At 38.8% G+C, this 22138-nt stretch overlaps 1 protein-coding gene across 2 annotated transcripts in view; it reads left to right on the top strand.

The window, feature by feature from the left end:
- Positions 1-20472, top strand: part of TENT4B (terminal nucleotidyltransferase 4B) — a 52315-nt gene extending 31843 nt beyond the window's left edge. For both annotated transcript variants that reach the window (XM_044987585.1, XM_044987586.1), the window contains exons 4-12: positions 949-1069; positions 3000-3107; positions 10894-11022; positions 13610-13823; positions 14540-14666; positions 14759-14862; positions 15606-15793; positions 16382-16546; positions 17805-20472. In XM_044987585.1, coding sequence (XP_044843520.1) covers positions 949-1069; positions 3000-3107; positions 10894-11022; positions 13610-13823; positions 14540-14666; positions 14759-14862; positions 15606-15793; positions 16382-16546; positions 17805-17984 — 1336 coding nt within the window. In that variant the 3' untranslated portion in view covers positions 17985-20472. The remainder of the gene's footprint in view (positions 1-948; positions 1070-2999; positions 3108-10893; positions 11023-13609; positions 13824-14539; positions 14667-14758; positions 14863-15605; positions 15794-16381; positions 16547-17804) is intronic.
- The last annotated feature ends 1666 nt before the right edge of the window (positions 20473-22138 follow it).

The raw sequence follows: 22138 nt of genomic DNA, 5'->3' as shown, positions 1-22138 counted from the left end.
CTGCAAATCTCCTCTACAGCCCAAACTGAGCTCCTATGGATCTCCTCTCTCTCCTGCAGCTAAAGATGCTCTGACTGTTTAACTCTAATTAGGACTTGCTATTTTCATATTCAAAGGAAAACTACTGAGACTTAGTTAAAACAACTTAAATAACTAAATACTTACTTAACCTTTTTCAAAACTCTGCTTCAGTATTTATTTAGTGAATAGGTGTGTAATCTCTCTTGGTGAAGGGTTCCATCTTTGATATTTCTCAGTTCATTGGTGGGGGGAAGAGGGGGAGCCAGTTTGCAGAGTAGGCTGGAAAGCAGTTAAAACCCAAGGGTTTCAAGGTTGTTCTATATACTTAGAAATTACTGTGATTAATGTAGTCATTACAGCAACTGTTTTCATACATAACAGCTCATAGTTCTTCTGAACACTATTTCCATTGTTTTTTTTTTTAATGGAAAGGTGGATTCATTTATCCCACTTCACATTATCTAATTGTCAGGATGGTAGCTTGCTGTCTGATTTAGTACATTTACAGTGTGGTAACTGTGTTGGTCCCAGGCTATGGGAGCCGCAAGGGTGGCTGAGGTAATCTTTTATTGAACCAACTTCTCTTGGTGAAAGAGAGAACTTTTGAGTTCCATCTGAAGGCTAAGGTCACCTGAAGAAGAGCTCTGTGGAGCTCAAAAGCTTGTTTCTTTCACCAACAGAAATTGGTCCAGTAAAATATGTTACCACCTTGTCTCCCTTAGTATATTTTAGACATTTAAAAATGATTACTCTGACGTTGTTGTATTTTAATTTTTATCTTCCTCCTGCTTAAGAGAATTCAGTGAGCTGTTTTACTTATTTTACTTTTTATTGGGGTTTTTCCAATCATATACTTTTAAACGCCCACCAAACATAGCATCAGTACATATTTTAACTTACTATTTTTATGTTCTCTTGCAATTTCAGTGATATTGACTTAGTTGTGTTTGGAAAATGGGAGACTTTGCCTCTGTGGACCCTGGAAGAGGCTCTTAGAAAGCACAATGTAGCAGATGAAGGTTCAGTAAAGGTTCTAGACAAAGCAACTGTAAGTCTTTTTCCGGTTTAATATCTTCAAGTATACTTCTGCTTTGTAAAATAGTATAGTTATACTCAGATTTTGCTTTGTGATGTTCAGAATCAAATCTGCTTATTTAGTGACAATTTTATTACTCATAATGTGTCTTGTAATTTGTTTAATCTATGGACAGATTTGCTGTGATATTTGTGGATTTGTCTAAACTGCACTGCAAACAACCCAACCTTGAGGAGTTGGTGTTTGAGCCTGGTCTTAAGTTTCCATGCTGCATTGTGAACGTGGGCTTACAGTTACTAGACTTGGGTCTCACAGCGATACTAAAGCATCCATACTTCACTATACAGACCTTCTGACTCTGTCTGTGACTTGAGCTGCATCCACACTGCAAAACGACAGAGCTTGGACCCCAAACCACAGCAAAACTTGGGCTCTGACCCATCCCCTTAGCAGGGTCCTAGAACCTGGCTTCTGAGTGCTTGCTGGCCCAAGTCAGACTGATTTCTATGTGGATGTAAGGGGGGCTTGGGCTCAAACCTGAGTGGGAGCCCAGAATTACTGTGCAGTGTAAACCTACATGGTGTGTCTCTTTCCTCTTCTCATGAAGAAGGTTTGCTTGAAATCAGAGATCCTTAATTGTTGTGCATTTGTCGCCCTCTGGTGTTTGCTTCTCACAAAACATTTGTACTGTTTTGACTTCAAACTACCGTATATACTTGTTCATAAGTCGACATTTTTAGTAAAAAAGGGAAGCCCCAGAGAAGGGGGTCGGCTTTTGAACGGGTATAGAGAGGGAGAGGTGGGACACAGCCCCTCCCCACAACAGAGCCAGCAAAGCCAGAAGGGAAGAGGCGGGGCCAGAGTCTCTCCGCTTCTGGCCACGCTGCTCTCCCCCCAGCCTCCGAAGCAGCTGCAGCCATGCCACTCTGCCCTCTCTCCCCTTCTGCCCCCGCCCCCCAAGCAGGCTGAGCAGAGAGAGCAAGGAGAGGCAGCAGAGCCAGAAGGGAAGAGGCGGGGCCAGTGTCTCCCCGCTTCTGGCCACGCTTCTCTTCCCCCAGCCTCCAAAGCAGCTGCAGCTTCGGGGCTGGCAGGCTGTAACCATACTGCTCGTAACCCCCTCCCCCCAAGCAGACTGTGGCTGTGCCACCTGGCCCGCCAGAGTACGCTTCCAGAGCAACTCCAGCCAGGCCAGAGACATCCTCCCCAGGCCCTCTCCAGATAAGGTGGGAAGGGATGGGATGGGGAAAGTGTGGGGGTCCTGGGCTAGAGGTAGGGTCATGGGGGGGGGATCCCAGGGGGTTACTCCCCTGACTCCTAGCTTCTCCCCCCCAAAAAGATTTCCCCACCAGTTGCTGTCCCCGCCCGTCAGGGTAAGCAGCTGGCACGCCAGGACACTTTGTTTACTTAGGTTTACCTCTGTGCCTGCGGAAGCTCGAGGTAAACAAACCATCTTGGCCCGCCAGCGGCTTATCCTGATGGCCCAGGAGCCAAAGTTTGCTGACCCCTGAATTATAGGGGTTGGCTTATGAACGGGTCATAATTTTCCATTTTTACTTATCCATCTTGGGAGGGGGTCGGCTTATAAACAAACCGGCTTATGATTGAGTATATACGGTACTCACTTTTCAGCATTTTAAAATGTTTCAGAACAGTGTTATGCATAACAGATTTTAAATTGAAAATAGTTTCAGTATGAGTTAAAAATCATTCCCAATTCAATTAAATGTATAAAAAAGGGGTAGAACTTTAAATTCCCAGCGCTCTTGCAATCTTTCTCTCCTCTTTCTCTCTCCCTCCCTTCCTTCACAAATCTATAAAACAGTTCAAATTTGCTAGTGTAGGTATTTGCACATCATCTTTTAGTAATGAAGCTAAATATATCTTGGAAACTTTTCCCTTTCAGATAGTTAAATATTAACTTTATTTCTTGCTCTTTTGTCAGGTACCAATTATTAAACTGACAGATTCCTTCACTGAAGTAAAAGTCGATATCAGCTTTAATGTACAGAATGGGGTTAAAGCAGCCCAACTCATCAGAGATTTTATCAAGGTTAGATAATGCTTTATGCTAGCATTATGGAGTTGTAATTGAAAATTCACTTTATAATAAGAATGGGGTAAAGTAAAATTCAGAATCAAATATTCAAACACTCTACTTCTTTATCCTTTGTCAGTCTGGAACCAAAATATTGCCACTCTTAAGGCTCAAAAAAAGTGATGAACATGTTGCTATCTAAACAATCTGGAATTAAATATTCATGGAAAGTATACAGAGAAATTCCAACTATATGTTTGCAAGAGAAGGTGCATATTAGCATCAATATTAAATGTTGTGTCTTATTGAGAGTTCAGTTTCTTTATTGCTCATACAGCAGATAACCAGGCTCTATTAATCAAAGATAGATCAGCATAATATAGAGAAGTTTATATATAACCAATTGCAGCAGTTACATCTTCACTCTGTTATAAATTATGAGCTTAACTGTGCTCATATTTGTTTCCCCTCGTTTACAACAGATTGGAGACACCTTTTCTTTTTCTAGGTTTGTACGTATTTCAGATATTAGTAGACAGTGGAGTACAAGTAGCCTTAGACCACTGAGACATTGACAGTAACTGTACCCAGTACACTGTTCATTCTCAACAAAATTTACCAGAGCACACTTCTTGCTTCTGACGGATTCTGCATATACAAAGAAAAAAGTTTACAACAATTTGACTGGTAGTGAATTTCCACAGTAAAGTATGAGTACAAGGCATTCTGGTAATACAGTTCATAATTATATAGCTTAACCTACATAAAAAGTACTCTGGCAATATGATATTGGCTAACTATCTTTACTACTTTAGTTATTCATGCCTGCAATGATTAGTACCAGAGGTTGGTGCAGAAAGCCAAAATAATTGTCAGGCTTGTATAGTATTTAATTGAAAAATGACACATTAAGTCATGAAAATGATGAGAACAAATCTATTGCAGTTATTTTTGTTTTTTGACTTAGTCTACAGAGTCTAACTGTCTGGTAGGTTTAATAGGTTTGTGTATTAAAACCTTGTGCAAAATCTTTGAACTTACTTCCTTTCCCCTTTCTCTTATTCAGACCTTTAGACATACATGGTAAGCCTCTTTTGGTAAAGCCAAAAATATATATATTATATCTGCTAGCTTGCCCTGTCTGTTCTATGTAGATACACAGAGAGCTACACTTCAGTCTCATTGAGTGTTGGCTGTTCCTTCTCTAATGATAACTGCTTTATTATATTTTCTTTCTTTAATCAAAACTTGTTAACCATGGTCAACATTTGAAATGGATACTTCTGCAGAGACTGACTTGTATGCAGTGTTGTAGCCATGCTGGTCCCAGGATATTAGGGAGACAAGGTGGGTGAGGTAATATCTTTTATTGGACCTACTTCTGTTGGTGAGAAAGACAAGCTTTTGAGCTTATTCCTGTGTAAGATTCAAAGCTTCTCTCTCTCTCACCAACAGAAGTTGGTCCAATAATAGATATTACCTCACCCACCTAGTCTCTTAATTATTTGAATAGTTATAACCTCAGAGCAAAATTCTTAGACTTTTCGACTCAGGAAAGCTTTTTGCATGAGTAAGGCAAGCAGGATTTAACCCTTAATGTTAAAAATTGATAGTATAGTTCTGCTGTAATAACATCAGGTTGTGAGCCAAATTTTCAGACGTCAGGGGTTTTAATAGCTGATGAGAATGTTAGCATTACCTTTCGCTTGCGAAGGCTCCAATTTTACAAACGCTTATGCATGTGCTTAACTCTGAGGCATGTGAGTAGCTCCATTGGCTTCCACGAGACTATTCCACTTACTGAAGTTGTGCATATGTGTTATAAGATAGGATCCTTGTCTTTAAACTAGAGGAAGAGCATAGAAATATATTTAAACACCTGTTCCAAAACTGTTCGTGATCTTCCACTGGAAGAATTATTCTTTGAGTACAGTATTTGTCCACATGGATCACACTCTTAAGGGTGCATGTGCCCCAGGAGCACAAGATTGGATTCTTTTGGCCAGTTGTGTCAACTGGGGTTGTACCTGTCTCCTACACATCCTCATACTCCAGCCCACCCAAGGGCACAGCTGCCTCTCAGATTCTTCTTAATTCCTGTGGCAGAATGATGGATCTTAACTGTGTCCATTTAGAACCTGTAGCTCTTCTCTATTAGAGTTAGGATTAATGTGTGTTTAGTTTAGTACTATTTAGCCTGTTGGCAAAAAATATTAAATAATAATTAGAGGCATTGACTTCATGGATGAAGCAAAATCTGGGCTTTAAGTCCTGCCCTTCCTGTGAGTTGGCTATGTCCAAATGAATGGACATCCTAAATACCTCTTTTTGCCTTAGAGAAGACCATGTTCCTGACAAGTGTTCCATCTATAGATCTTTCTTCAAACTAGAATCCTGAGATGCTCACCTGAAATTATTTCTACCAGAGCAATCAATGAAGGCATTTCTGACTCAAAGAATCGTGAGTCAGATTGTGGTTCTGCTGCTCATAAACAGCACTTGACCTGTTCTCCAGGAAGCCAGGGTGACACCTCAGGTACCTGGGTCTCCACAGCTACCAGAAGACCTCCTGCCTTGTCTCTAGGGACCAAACAATCAGTATAGGCCTCAAGGAGTCAGTCAGTTTCTCCTGCTGATCATGGCAGAAAGGGGCATAGTTCTAAGGCTACAGCACAGATCACTTTCCCTGGTACTGTCAAAGAGGAAACCAGAGAGTTGTCATACTTGTCACTCTGCCACTGCTTTTCCTTCAAAGCCTGATCCACACTGCAGATCAGATTTACTGCCTGATGCATGCTCTTTTGCATGCGACTCATCAGTGCGAATCTTCACGTATCACTTTCCTCTGTACGTGCAGTCTCGGTACAGTGTACATTTATAGTTTCTAGAGACTTAGCTATTAGGGTGTAACTACAATTTTCTGTTCTCAACCTGACTCAGATAACATCTATAAGGCCTATATCTGGGCTGTAAGTTGAAGATTATGGAACATCAGCCTCTTTTGGTACAGATAACCATATCTCATGAAAGATCATCCCAGGCTCTTCAAAATCCTACTCTTCAGAGGTTAGCCCCTCTATTCATCTGCTTCCTCTTCATCAGGATATATCAGGAGCCCTTTTCCCGAGGTTATGATTCTCTTCCCTGGATTAGTTCATGAGTGGGAGCCAGAGGAGGAGATTTCAGGACACGCTTCTACCCACTGTAAGAAACATGAATGAAGAAGGGTTCAATTCCCTGAAACTCTCCAACTTGGCCTCACATGCTATACTACTGTGGTGTGCAGATCTGGCCCTATTGGCCACCATAGAATTATCAGACTCAATTTTTGGGACCCTGATTATCAAGACCCCTTTCACCTAGAAATAAACTGCCTCATTCTGCTGGGCCTCCTAGAACAACACCAGTACTTCAACGGGGTCAAGTTCACAAGCTGGAGCAAGACATTCGGAGTAGTGGTGATCATCAAGAGGAATAGGCAGACTCTTCTGTACCTGTGGTGATTTCTTCATCCTTACTGGATGAAGCAGTTGATCCCTTTGTCCCATCCACTGTTGACAATTTTAAGGCCTAATGAAGTGAGTTGCAGACACTTTGGAGATCCCTTCAGAAGTTGTCCAAGAAAGGTCACAAACTGTTTGGTATCTTGCACTCTGTGGCCCCAGGCAGACTAGTGATGCCCATGAATGAGGCATCCTCGAAATGGCCAAGGATCTGTGGCAGGCCTCAGCCACTTCTAAAAGACAAATGGTCTTTATCAAGTCCCTTCAAAGGGATTCAAGTATTTTTACACCCATCCCATTCCAGGATCTCTGGTAATGGCTGCAGAAAAACAAAATGTGGCTGTCCTAAGTTATTTGAGTAATGAAGATCCAAGAAACTGGACCTGGTTGGAAGAAAGATCTACTTTTTTGCTAGCCTCCAAGTTAGAAAGCAATTGGGACAGATCTTCCGATTCCTGGACAGACTTCCACAGGATTCAGTATACATGGACTATAATTCATTTTTTGAGGGTCAACTGATTGCCAAGTTTGTATTGCAAACAGCACTAGATGTTTTAGATGCAGCTGGAAGGACAGTGACTATTTCTATCACCACGCACAGGTCGCTATGACTGCAGTCTTTGAGCATACCAAATGAAGTTGAGCCCTCACAATTAAGGACCTGCCATTGGAAGATCATGGCTTTTTTTAATGTCAAGACAGAGGAAGCACTCCACTCATTCAGGGACTTTAGAACAACACTTCAGTCCCTACGTCTCTAGATTCCAGCTCAGAGAAGGAGACAAGGTAGACATCAAACCTTACCTATGCAAACACCAGCCTCCTTGTACTATTACCAGGAACAATCCTCAGACTCTCCTAAGAAAAGACCATGCTACTGACAACCTCTACTATTACAGGCCACACAGTATCTAGCCAGAAGCCACAAGTTTGACACCATGGTCAAGAGTTTTGGACTGATCTATATGAGGTATACTTCTCTGTCCTCCATTTGGCAACCATCTTTCTTTATTTTTGGAGGCTTGGGATGGAATCACTACAGACTACTGGATCCTGGAACTCATCAAAAGCTATTGGTTCCAGTCTCAGTCCTTAACATCTTTTCACTCTCTAGCCCTGTCCCTCCTCGGGGACCCCTCTCATGAGATACTGCTGAAAGAAAAGGTGGACTACTTTCTACAGATTGGTGCAATGGAGAAGGTACCTCCTTATGCTGACAAAGGAAGGAGAATGATGCCTCATTTAGACTTCAGGCGAATGACTGTATTCATCCGTTTGGTTGAGGATGATCATTCAAGCTTCTGTAATACATACCAGTCTTGAGGATCTAGACAGGGTGAGATTTGACCTGCAAGATGCCTACTTCCATGTGTCTATTCAGCCCACAGAAAGTACCTCTAATTCACGGTTGGAAATGGGCACTACAGGTACAGAATACTATCATTTGGACTTTCTACAGCAGCGACAATCGTTACCAAATGCCTTTAGCTAGTGGCAGCCTATTTATGAAGACAGGGCCTCCACATTTATCCATAACTTGATAATTGGCTGATTTGGGCCAATAGATCACCAGAAAGTACAAATTCTCTACCTCTTCTCATTAGTCCTCAAGATCAATTAGTGTGTTCTCATGCCCACTCAAACAATGACATTCATAGGAGCAGTTTTTTACTCCACATCAGTGAGAGCTTATCTCCTGCTGGGGAGATTTTGTACCATAGTGTACTTCATTTCAAATTTATACAGTCAGCTGAGAACTATAGAGAAAGACTCTTGGGTTGTTGAACAACATGGCGTCCTCACACTTGTGATACTGTATTCCAGATTTTGCCCTCTGTCTCTTCAACGGTAGTTATAATCAACCTGGCACTTACAGCATGAATGTTCAGGTTGTAGGTCCCTTAGAAGTCCTGTCCTCTCTACACTGGTGGAAAGACGTGCAAAAAGCCTACGAAGGCATCATATTCATGTTCCCATCTCCCACCAAAACTCTGTTAGCAGATGGTTCTAAACAAGACTGGAGGCACTCCTAGACAGACTTCAGACACAAGGTTGGTGATCCCCAACAGACTCTCATCTATACATGGACTGGAATTCGATATATTTAGCATGCAGATCTTTCCTGCTACCATTCAAGTCCTGATGGACTACAGTGACACAGTATGTCAACAGAAAGGGTAGAGTGACATCATCTGTTCTCTGACAACGGGCAGTTTCATCTACAGGACTAGTGCATACAACACTACATCAGTCTCATAGCTCTACACTACAAGGCATTCAGAGCAATCTGGCGGACTGTTTTACAAGTCATGAGTAGACTTTCAAAGACTTGGTCCTCAATCAAGTTTTCCTCAGATGAGGTTTCCAACCACAGACCTGTTTGCCACCAACTTGAATAAGAAGTGCTTCGCATTTTTGCTCCCAAGGACGCATAAACCCAGGGTCCCTTTTGGATGCATTCCTGATCCAGTGGAACGGACACTTGATGTATGCCTTCCTGCTAATCCCATTAGCCTCCAGAAGAGTAAGATGGGACAATGGCTGGCTAATACTGATGGTACCAGCATAAGTACATCAGTTCTGGTACTCTGATCATACACATGGACCCCTGGTCTGTACATCTGACAGAACGGAGCCACTCCACAGAGGTACAAGATATTTTGATTCAAAGCATAAAGGCTTCTACAAGACAAATGTATAGTTCCAAATGTAAACTCTTTTCACTCTGGGATGTTCAGCATGATCTTCAATCCCCATCTATTCCTGTTATGGACTAATTACCCTTGAAACATTTGGGACATTGAGTCAGTTTGGTTAGGGTTCATATCTGCTTGTCACTCTCCAGTATATTCTGATATCCATCTATGTCTAAATTCTTGAAAAGATGTGATCCACACACTTCCCCCAATAATGGACTTTCCCCTTCCTGGGACCTAAATATTGTATTCCTGGACCTAATTAATCACCCCCCGACCCCTTTGAACCTTTAGCTTCATACTCTTTATGCCACCCTTCTATGAAGACAGCATTTTTAGTAGCTGTTGCCTCTGCTCAAAGGGTGAGTGAGATTCAGGTGATAATGGTAGAACCTCCTTATACTATATTTCACAAAGACAAGGTAACTCTCAGACCTCAGCAAACGTGGTCTCAGACTTACATTTGAATCAATATATGAACCTTCCAGTGTGTCTCCCTTCCCAGCTACAAAAACAAAAACTCATTAAACTCATGAAGGTGCAAAACTTGATGTGCTCTGTCTTGAGGGCCCTTTCCAACTACCCCTGTAGAACAAAGCCTTTCTGCAAGTCACCTAGACTATTTGTAGCACCGGGGGACAAGACTGGAGGATGCACTGTTATGACCCAGAGACTTTCATGAAATAGGTATTGGATGGCATTAACATCTCCTATGAACTAAATTAATTAGCTCCATCCTCTCATATTAAAGTAAACTCTACTAGGACCCATATTATCTCCTTGGCACGCTTGAGGAATGTCCTTATATCAAAAATTTTCAGGGCAGCAATTTGGAACTTTAATACATACTTCTGTCCAGCACTACTCACTAGTTGCACGTACTAGATTTGATGCCTACTGTGCTGGGGGGAGCCCTGCAGTCTATTTAGATAAGACCCTTGAAACCCAGATCTGTAGAGAGAGAACTGGTAGCCAGAAGCCAGAATGGGATCCCTACAGAAGAACACATTCTAAGAACCAGTCACTGTAAGGTAAGTCACTGTACTTTCTGAAATAGTTTGTAGATTTAATAGGTACTTCAATGGGCTACTCCAAAGGTGTTAAGTTATAAGTGTCTGCAGGATCGAGGCCTCAGTTTGTTTTGGATATCACTGAGAAGTGGGGAGCTGTGTTACCTGTTAAGTGTCCTGCTACACGTTGGACAGACTTTCTCTTAGTTCTCAGTGCAAATTTGTCTAATCTTGTAAGAAAAGAATTATGACTGTGTGTTTGAGTCAAACAAAACTAGCTCATTTCCTCTTTACTGTTGTATTTATTGAAATAGATATTAGTAATGGAAGACCACTGCCCCTCATTAATTTAAATGCAAAAACTGTTTTGTCCATAAGCAAACTACGTTAAGTCCACCTCTTCTCTGTTATATGTCCAAAAAATGCTGGTAGATGTCTTTTGGCCATCACTTTACCATTTTATATAGTGAGTCACTGTTTATATGTTTATCTTAGTCTCAGTGTTTATGAACAGCCAATTTCAGTGTCGTTTTCACAGCAAATGTGTACATATGTACAATATTAGCCTAACATCTGTGTTGTTCTTTTTCAGAAATATCCTGTATTACCATATCTAGTTTTAGTATTAAAACAGTTCCTGTTACAGAGGGACCTTAATGAAGTATTCACAGGTGGAATTGGTTCTTATAGTCTTTTTTTAATGGCTGTCAGCTTCCTCCAGGTAAGTTTTTAAATGAAATTATTGGTGCCATTAGGGCAAAAAGAATTTGTTTCTTGTTTTAAGTTACTTAAGCATTTTAACTTAAAATTAATTTTTGTTTTACATTTCTCCTCAAATTTATAGTATGGTTCTACTCTAAAAGTGACTATAAAAATGGCATCATGCATTGCATATCTGTCACTCAGTGACTTGCAGATTAAATTTGCTCAGTTTAGAAGTAGGGAGCTGCCAGAGCCTCTCTCTGCTGCCGGAGTCTTTAGCTGCAAGCAGGGGAAGACTCTGACAGATCCACCCTGCTGGAGTCTGTCCCTGTTGCAGGGAGCTGACAGATCCTTTCCCTGTTCCTGGAGTCTTTCACTGTGATGGAGAAAGACTCCAGCAGTGGAGAGACAGTGGGACACTATGCTGCTAAAAATAGCAATGTGGCCATGGGAGGTGCTGCATGGGCATATAGAGAATCATATGGGCTATAAACCCTAAGGTTCTGGCGTGTGTATATGCTACTCACTTAAGCAGTGCCTCACAGTCTACCCTGCTGTTTATACCCATGCTAGGGGGGCATGCAGTGTATGTACTCTACACACTGCCGTAAGGAGTGTGCAGCATAGACATACCCTAAGAGTGAGAGGGTAGCTTAAGTGTTGACCATTTCATTTCTCTCTCAAGAAGACTCAAAAGGGAGACAGTTCAGATGTCAGGTTTTTTTGGCATGGAATGCAACCATAAATTTCATTAACATCCATCAAAGGCTAACCATATATCTCACTACAACCCAAAACAAATTACATGGAGAGGGGAAAAATTGTCTTCAGTGGTTTAACATCCTTGATAACTATGAACCTGAATCAGTCTGTGGTTCATGCAGATTTATGCTTTAAATTAGATGAAAACTCCTAAGGAATAAAGACTACTGTGCCCACCAACAATGCATACTAAATCTGTATTCCATTAAGAGGTTTTGACCATATCACAGCCATGAGTAAAGCACAAGTGGTTTGTCCATGTTAAAACCCCCAAGATCTAATAAAAGTATTAATTGTAAATACTTAAAGTATTTGCAGGATTTATTCTCTTGTCCTCTTCTCTTCCTTTCCTCTATCTTGTCTTCTCTGTACACGACTTGTGCATTTGTCAGCTGTACATAAAATATGCAGGTATCTAGGATAATCTTGTACTAATGCTTGCATAATGTTATCTAGAGGTTTCAGGTGGCATTTTAATGCTTTGAGTAGAGGAATATTATCATGTCCCAGAATCCCAAAATGGCAATATAGTATTGCTTTTCTAAGTTGCTTCTATATTCCTTTTATTAAAATAATAATCTCCCCCTTCTGTTACGATTTAATTTCCTATTCATTCCTCCCATTTTTCAATCCTGGGAAGATGTGTTCTTATATTGCGGTGGTGATGGTGATGGTGATGATGTATCTTCAATTTCCTATAGCCCAAATACTTTTAATCAGATTGAAACTAAAGAAAACATCTTCAAGACTTTAACATTTGATTTCACACCCACAGATAGAAGCACTTTGGTATATCCGTATCAGATATATCATTTATGGTAAACGAGGCTTACCTCCATAATTTTTATCACTTTTTTATTTAATTAGAACAGGGTACATAATCAGGTTAACATTTAGCTACAGATATCTTTATAATACCTGTTCATTTTGGGTTATACTTACTCATTATAGAAAATATATAGCATGTGACACACGGTTTTGTTTCCGTTGTCTTTAGTTAGTTATCCCAAACACAATTACATGGGATCACCTGTGATATTAATTTCTAGAGGATTCAGCTAATTGTAATAAAATAAATTTGCGCTAATTATATAATGCATAAATATCTGTATAGCAATATTATGGTACTTCTGAGAAGTAGTGCAGAAATTTGGAACAGTTAATACAGTATATCATGGTCTCGTTTTTCCATATATGTTTTAACTTTGAACAAATAATATGCTTTAATAGTAAATATATTTTCATATATTCATAGTAGTAGAATAGCTTGATGATCAGGCATTTTCCCAGCAGCTGTGAAATAGTGGTCAACTAAAAGAATATTCTGGGTATTAAGCAAATGAGCTGAGCAAGCACATATCATTTTAAGAACATTTAGTTACCCTCAACCCAGATCTCCCTTTTGGTGACTAATGGAATTTTTGTGATCAGTAAAATGCATTGATATCCACTTAAGTTTTTACATATTCTAAAAGGCAGCTTCAGCCAGTTACTCGTACTTCAGAATCTATACACAATAGTGCATGGCCCATGTTTAGACAGCTGGCCAGGCTAAATTATGCCTGTGTTCCAAGCACAGGTCTGGGAATTGAACTCCAGAGTTGTAATCCATGCTCTGACACAAACTTTTCTGGTTGCCTTGGAAATTCACATAGTTTCTGCATTTGTAAAATTTGGGGAATGCTTGCTTGCCTCACAAGGATGCTGTAAAATGCTTTGATACTGTCAACTATTAAATACTTTAGTCAAGAGACATAATTGTATATAGATAGGAATATAAAAAACATTTGAAGTCTGGAATCTTTAAGATGAGAGAACCAAATTTATTTTTCCTTGTTTAATAGCTACATCCCAGGGAAGATGCCTGCATCCGCAGTGCCAACTATGGTGTCCTTTTAATAGAATTTTTTGAATTATATGGACGTCACTTCAATTACCTGAAGACTGGAATCCGAATAAAGGATGGTGGTTCATATGTGGCTAAAGATGAAGTGCAAAAGAGTATGCTGGATGGCTATAGACCATCAATGCTATATATTGAAGATCCACTACAGCCAGGTATCATAGCTTAATATGCAAAATGTCAAATATGGCATACTGACTATTGTCAAAAATTTAACCCAAAGGAGTCAAACAGGAAAAGTAATTTCTTTAACTATTTTTTTTAAAAATCCTCATTCAGTTTTTGAAGACTGTGTTTATGAATTCCAAGAGAAAATGCTCATTTTATTTACAAAGCATTCCAGAAATAGGGGTTAGCCTGTCATCTCTATAGAACCAACAGAACACTATGCATGAGTTAAAGTGACCCAAATACCTAGTGATTTCACTGTGTATTGTTACCACACTGATTTTCCATTAATAGGGTTCAGTTTTTGGTATAATTGACAGTGACTAAAGGGTGATCATTGCTATTACAAAGGCTTATTTATCTGAAACCTCACGTGGAAGATGACATAAAAATAGGTGTATGTATGCTTTATATAGTATGTGCTTTCTTTTTCACATTGTGTGTGGATTTTCCAATTTTGACATCTACTTGTATCATAGATTCCAGTTACTTCTGGGCTTTTAGATTCCTTTGTGTATTTTTCTCAGTTCATTAATGTTTGAATTTTATCCCCCACAAGATATGATTTAAGGTGGGTCAGGATTTCAAAGAAAGCAAATCCTTTTTTCTAAAAGCTCATTTTTCTGTGAGCTCTTACTCCAGTATTTCAAAGTCAGTAAGCATTGCATAGAATTAATGGATTATCTATGTATTTATTTTTAAGGTAATGATGTTGGGAGGAGTTCATATGGTGCCATGCAAGTGAAACAGGCCTTTGATTATGCATATGTTGTTTTGAGCCATGCTGTATCACCAATAGCTAAATATTATCCCAACAATGAAACTGAAAGGTAAAAGTTTAAATGTCAAGTCAAACTATTAGTTACATATATTCCTGTGTATTTAAAACTAATTCGTGCTTTGTTTTTGTTTTCTTTCACAGTATATTAGGTAGAATAATTAGAGTAACGCAAGAAGTGGCCTCATACAGAGAGTGGATATCTAAGCATTGGGGAATGCAGAGTAGGACTGAGTCTTCATGCAATGGTAAGATTTGGCTACCCAGTGTGATGCTTGCTTTGCAAGCTTTTTGCATGGTCGGCAATGTAAACATTTTTTGCTGCCTTTGACCCAGATCAGTTAAAGGGCATATGTCTAAAGATGACTAAAGAAGTGGCTTCTGTCTATATGTAAGAAACAGGAACAGTTTAGTTTTCTACAACAATGACAAATGCCTTAACACAATCTACCCTGTTTTGACATGACTGATTCTCCCTCTACTCTTGCTCCTTATTTTACCACTTTTCACAAAAACACCCAGGGCAAGATTTTCAGAAGAGCGCTGCACCCAGTAATTCCCATTAGGAACCCAAATAAAGAAGCCAGATTTTTTGGACTGTTGAGTACCCAAGGGATCCCACTGAGGGGAAAATGGGAGCTGTTGGGTGATGAGCACTTTATAAAACAGGTCATTTTATTTAGACTCGTAGATAGCTGAGCACTCTTGAAAATCTGTCCCAAAACAATCCTATCCAAGACAAGGAGAGGTAATTGATAGACCACAGAAATGTCTTTTCCCTTTTGAACTTTCATGTAGTTGGGCTATGCATAGTTGGTGTCAGTTTTTCATCACATCACATTTTGAGTATGGGTCCAGTCCTGAAGCTCTTACTCATATGTGCAGTTAATTGACTTCAGTGGGACTCCTGAGGAAATGCTGTGCTATTCTTACAAAATGCAGCGCTTAATAGAAATTAATACTCTTTCTTCCATTTACTCTTTTATTCCAGGTAATGGAGTAACTTTGATAGTAGATACTCAGCAGCTGGACAAGTGTAACAATAATCTCTCTGAAGTGAGTGAAGCACTGGGAAAATCTAGAAGTAAAACTTCAGAAACACTCAGTAAACATTCTTCAAATTCTTCATCAGGTCCATTGTCGTCTTCATCTTCTACATTGTCCAGCTCTAGTGATGTAGTAAGTATTAAAAGTTTTTGTTTGAAATTTGATTAGATTTTTTTTCTCTTTTTGTATATGTACACAGTGTAGCAATATAGGCATAACCAATCATTTATTACATATCTCAGGTTTGTGTAAGGGGAAGCTCTTCATATAATTCCTATTTATTCTAATGAATTATTTTGCCAGAAAACACATAACTGGCATAATGTACCTCTATATTTGTATGAAAAGTGCTCTCCCTGATAGGAGTACAATCACATTCTTTTGCCTCCTTTTCATCTGTAAAATACCTGTGTTTCAAAAGAGATAGGTAGAAATAAATATGATGTAAGAAAATTTTCAAAAATGCCTGATAAACACTTGTTTGAATAGACTCTTCATTTTTATTTCTTTAATCTGGTTTGATATACTAATGTAAAGATCTCATGGAATCAGCCATGCATCAATGTATTTGCAAGCCAGCGCCCATTTGTTGGTTGTTTTTAGAGTCCTGGATTAATAGAATTCATATTTAGCAGGACCAGCATGTTTATCTCCTCAATTTTGTCCACTTTAGTTTTATTTTAAAAATATAAATTTACTAATACCTATATTTGCATGAAGGATTCTGACGGAACACCATGCAAAACCTCTAAACAGTTGAGTTGCCATCAATCTACTACAAACAGAGTGGGGTCACAAGAAATAGCACTGGAATCCTCCCAGTCCAGTGGGAAAAGGCAAGGCAGCCAAACAGCTAATTCATCCAACAGCACAAACAAATCTCAGGTTTGTGAAATGTTTAAAAGAAATCTTAAACGTTTTAATTACTTTAATATCTGTTCTCCTGAAAGTATAAAAGCCTTATGGAAAGGACAGCTTGTGGTGAAAATGTGGAGCCTTTCTTTTTTTTCCTGCTGATGTTCATTTCTACTTTTAAACCACAATAGAGTAAGAGGGCTGTTTTCCTTGTGAGGTATTGCACAAATACAGTTGTGCGATTACCCCCAGAGAAAATGAGCCTGACATGTTAGCTATCACCTTCTTTTAGCTGTACTATAAGGATTTATATTCAAATTTAAGACCTGCCTCCCAAATTAAGAGTTTCAGTTTTTATTGGAAAAATGCATATTTAATTAATTTAGCATTAAGATCAAACTCCTCTCATCCCCACCTCCCCCAAAGAATTATGATAAAAAATAATTTGACTGACCAATCTCAAACACCAAAAGTCTAATAAGTCCCTCTTGTTAAACAGTAGTCCTTTGATAATACAGTAGTCTGGAAAATCATGATTTCAAAGCAGTGTTCGATTTGCACAACTTCAGTTTATGGTGACATGTCATTTTTTACAGGAATATAGTTAGAACAGCTTAAATATTAAAAACAGTCTGGAACTTTATTCCTGAATGGTGGAGTTTCAAAACTATTTTTCTACTTATTTAGATATAAATATTTTTACAGACATCTGTTAAAGATTTCCAGTGAATAGTAAATTAGACACTTTGTAAACTAGGCCCTATGTATCTCAAAGGGTGCACCATAAAGCACTTTCTGTGCATTGTGATGTGGGTGAATGTTGCCCTCTCCTTGTGCAAGAAATACCATTGGGTGTTCCTCATCTCTCCCTTTTTCTTGACTCTGAATCTGTTTTAGTAAGGTGTAGTGCAACTGTTACCATTCTGGCTTGCATGTAGCACACAAGTAAAACCAGTCTTATCCTTTTTAAAACACAGGACTAATACTTTACTTTGTACCTTGAATTAAGTTATGTAATTCTGTCTCTTTTAATTGTATTATTTAAGGGCGGAGCCCAGCATCTTGTTTGTGTCTCTTCTGAGGTTGCTGAAGTGAAAGAGAACTTCTTGTGCTGCGGGCTAAGCACAGACATGCTTCTTCCTTTCATGTCAAGCTCTTTTCAAATGCACTGCCTCTTGAAGTTGTAGTGTTTTCATTTTTTTTTAACCAGTAATACAAGTGTTGTAACAGCCATATTCTATTTACTCTACTCTAATGTTGATTTACCATGTCCTTTTTTCTTTTACAGCATGGATCAGCAAGGTTATTTCGCTCTTCTTCCAGCAAAGGCTTCCCGGGTCCAACAAACTCAAACCACGGTACCTCTGGGACAAACAAACAGCATCAAGGCAGCAAATCACATCAGTGTTTCACTGTCAAAAAGAGGAAACACAAGAGAGACGTGCCCCTTTCTGACCTTTGTAGATAGTTGCCTATTTTATGACTGTTCTTCTGTGTGCAATGATCTCATGCTACAGGATAGTTTGACAGTGACTCCTTGGATCTCTTGTGGAGCTTCAGACTGTTCAGACATTGATTAGCAACTGCATTTTTTTTTCCCAGCTCGCCACGGAATGGATCATGAAGATTGATCACTGCAAAAAGAGGAAAAAAGGCTGATCATTCGATGTCATATGCTACAACAGGGTCATTTAGCATATAAAATCTTGAATGTAAAATAAATTTATCTCCCATCAGCTCATGCTGAACTGTAGAGGTAGTATTCAGTGTGTTTGGCAGATTACAAACAAAACACAAAAAAAGGAAAAGAAAAAAAAAGGTGAAAAATTGTATTTTGAGGGAAATCCAGCCTTTAAAGATGAAAAAGTAATTTGTGCATGATTTTTTATTATTTTTGCATATACCATTTTATTGTGTGTGTGTGTGTGTGTGTATATATATATAGATGACCATATAGGAAAATTGACATTTGTAATAGTGGATTTGTTAATACTTTTTACATAACATTACTGTTTAAATTGTAAACAGAATTTTTCTCAGGATTAGTTTGGAAAATAATCTGAATTGTCATCTTAACATCTATATAAAGACACTACTAGTTATATTGCTCAGAATTGCTTTTCCTGCACATTGAAATGATTTAATAGAACATTTATGATCTTCAGAAGTTATTCCTCTAGAAAGAAAAAGGTTTATGGTGGCAAATGAAGTCTCATTTGTATAAAGTGTACATGTCCTTTTGTGTAAACACTGACCTTTTGGTCAACTCTGACAAATAACCTTCACCTTATTTTCTAGAGTTCCATTGTCTTAGGCAGTGGGGGGGTTTCAGTTTGTCTGCCATCCTCTTCCCACCACCCCACCAGCAGTCTCTCATTTTTAAAGAAAAAAAGCCACTTCAGGATTTTTGTCCTTTTTGTTGCAGTAAAAGCCAACTCCATTTGTTACAAATGTTTGCATTCTTGGGCTGCTCCAATCCCACGCCTTTTGTTTGTGCCTTTTATCCCCTCAAAGTCACTTTTTTGTCTTTTTTTTTTAAATACATTTTTGCTAAACTCATGGGGGAGAGAATAACTGTTAAAGCTATAAGTAAATTTTCCTATTAAAATATTTTTCTCATTCCCCTTTTATGCATTTTTATATTGACACTAATAAAAATTAGTCTTCAAATAATAGAAATATAGTTTGTATTGCCTTAAAGACCCAAACCTTTCATAGCCTCCTAGTGCTACTTCATTGAATTTGTTACCTTTAATCAAAAGTTTTAACACTGTCTAGTTCAGTTACACTTTAAATTTTGGTTGCAATAAATGTAATGCCATGAAAGCAAATTAAATGTATGATTACATTCACATGTATACTTTGGAAAATAAGTTGGGGGCACTTTAATGATAGAATGTTAAGTGGCATTTACTTTAACATTTTTTTTCTTTAAAGAGGAAAGAGTTTGTGTTCAGCATATCTGCATGCATTCAATGCAGCTGTCTTGGAGATGATGTTTTTATAAAAAGTACTGTTGGCTTTTAGAACTACTTTTTTTATATACGTATACAAAACATTGCAGACCAACCTGACCTTTGATGGGCAGTGATCAGTGCAATGACTTTTTAAATAAAATAATGCTAAAACAAGACCCAAACTAATGTCATCACTGAAATAAACATTTTCAACAACGTATTGGTGTTTTACTTCAACAAGGAAAATATATATTCCAAAAGATTGAAATTCATAACACTTACTCATACAAACATTAAGAGCTTAAAAAGTGATGTTAATTTGACAATGTTTTAAATTTTAGATTCACATTTTTATTCTGATCAGATAATTTTTTATTAAAAAGGTGTTGCGCTTTTGTTCATAGAAACTAGTACACGTTGTACCACATTATGCATAATCACAGTATTTATTTTGTTTTAGATTATTGTGAATGTGTCGATTTATGTTCACCGCTTAGGGAACAATTATTTATAAATTATATTAATCCAGTATTGTTAGCTGCTATTAGCAAAACTGTTCCAAACACTTAATACTTGCAAAGATCTGTATTGCATTTACCACACTGAAGTGTTTTTAAAAAGAATCACCCTCATTGTTGAAAGCAGATGAACTCTTAGGGTGCAGATATTAGTGTTCCAATAAGCATGTGATAATTTTAAGGTGGTGGTAGCGGGAAGATAATCTTGATTCCGTTGGGAATTTTAGGATTGCCTCAATTTATGGTTTTCATAAATTTAATGGAAAATAGCTTTTCCAGGACTGCAAGTTTCTTTTTGGTAAACAGTATCTTTCTAAAAGAGAAAAGAAGCATGAAGGAAAAATTGAGGTGTATTTTACATTGCCTCAAATGACCAGCATTGTATTCATAAAATACTGTATATCTTGCAAATCTTTATTTAAACAGAACAGTTGAACTGTTCATTTTTCAATCTGAAGTAAAATACTTTCAAGACCTTTTAGTTTGCCTGCTCATTTGTCTTGTATATTTCATCTCTGTATTTGATTCAAGTCTAGTTCCTTTTTGAGTTTCAGTACTTTTGTGAAGATTTTGTGACTATATGAAAAAATAAATGTTTAATCTAAATACTCTAGTTTATCAGCATTCTTGACATTCACACATTTTTTCTTCTGCAATATTGTAGATAGAACAGGGTATTTAAAAGCTCCTGTTCATAGTATGATTTCTTTTTTCTCATTCATTTTTCCTGATGTACTACTTCTTTGTATGACTGCTTCTTCTTTGAGTGATTGTATATATCCATTCCACTTCAGGTGTGTGTGTGCCCAGTGCACTAGCATCGGAGACTTTTCCGTCTGCAGTACCTGACGGTGGCACATGCAACCTCTGCTGCCTCATGCTTGTGTGTGATGGTTTAAAGGGCAGAGCCAACCCCCTTTAGTTCATGTTTACTGCCCAGGACTGTTGTTGGAGCATTCTACCTTACTGCTGCAAGTTTTACCTTGTTCTTAGTGTTATTAGTTGAGTATGAGGATATTTTTAATATTAGGTTTTCTTTTACTGGAGTACTTTGTGTACTCTTCAGTTTCCGCTGTTTGGGTACTGGTGCCGGGGCATGCCTCACACTCCAGACTTCAAGCCTTGCAATGGAGGCAAGAAGCCAGTGCTGGTTAATGATACACTCTGGGTTCCTAGGAGAAACTCAGATCTGGGACAGGTGCTAAATCTGCAGGAACTTTAAGCCGAGAATTAAAAAGGACAAAGATTATGCTGAAACACTTTCTGATGGAGGCAACCCTATGCCATCCTCAGAGCCTCCTTGTTTGGGGCATGCACTGAGCATGTTTACTTTTAGTAGGAGCACTCCTCTGGTCTTGGCAGAGGCTCGACATCAATCTTTTCCAGTACTGAAGAGGCACCGGAAGACGGCATCAAAGAACACAGCATCCAGAACATTGGGGTCCCCAGCACTGAAGTCCAGCAAACATGCTGGAAAGGAGGGTAGAGTGCATTTGACGCTGACAGCACCTCAGACAGGGTAGCTGACTCTGGCCCTTGTATCTGCCTTGTTGAACCTCAACCTCTAAGGTGAAACCATTTGGCTCAGCCATGCCGTTTTCATTAGCTCAGCAACAGCAAGAGATTATCCCAATGCATTCAACCCCTGAGGCCATATGCCCTGGCACGCAATCTGCCAAGTTTCAGTACCAGCATTGCTGGTGAATCAAGAATCGTTTTAACCTACTTTGGATGGTCATTCACGAGGATTCACAGACTACTGGAGTTCAGCACCTGGTACCATGTGCATCTCTGAGCACTCTAGTACCTTGTACAGTGTTGCTGAAAGGCAAGCCAGCAGTGATTTCACCAATGCCATCATTTCCGGACCCCGGCACCAACAGGAGCTGCACTTTCTTGGTCAGGTGAATCTGGTTCATCATCAGAGTTGGAAGTTGGCACTTGTGCCACAGCTGCATCACATTAGCCATGTATTTCAGTAGCAGCAAGAGGCTGTATTCAGGATTGGGGCTCTCTGTGCTATGTGTTGTAGAAAGATATAGTACAAATCCAGAGATGGTCCTTGTATCAGAGTTTAATTTTGATTGGGACCAGGGCAACTGAGAACTTCAGACTTTTTTTTCCTGAAACAGATCAATTTACTGTAC

The sequence above is a fragment of the Mauremys mutica genome, chromosome 14 (assembly GCF_020497125.1).
Source record: "Mauremys mutica isolate MM-2020 ecotype Southern chromosome 14, ASM2049712v1, whole genome shotgun sequence".
Taxonomy (NCBI): Eukaryota; Metazoa; Chordata; order Testudines; family Geoemydidae; genus Mauremys; species Mauremys mutica.
This window is presented reverse-complemented; position numbering and strand designations above follow the sequence as displayed.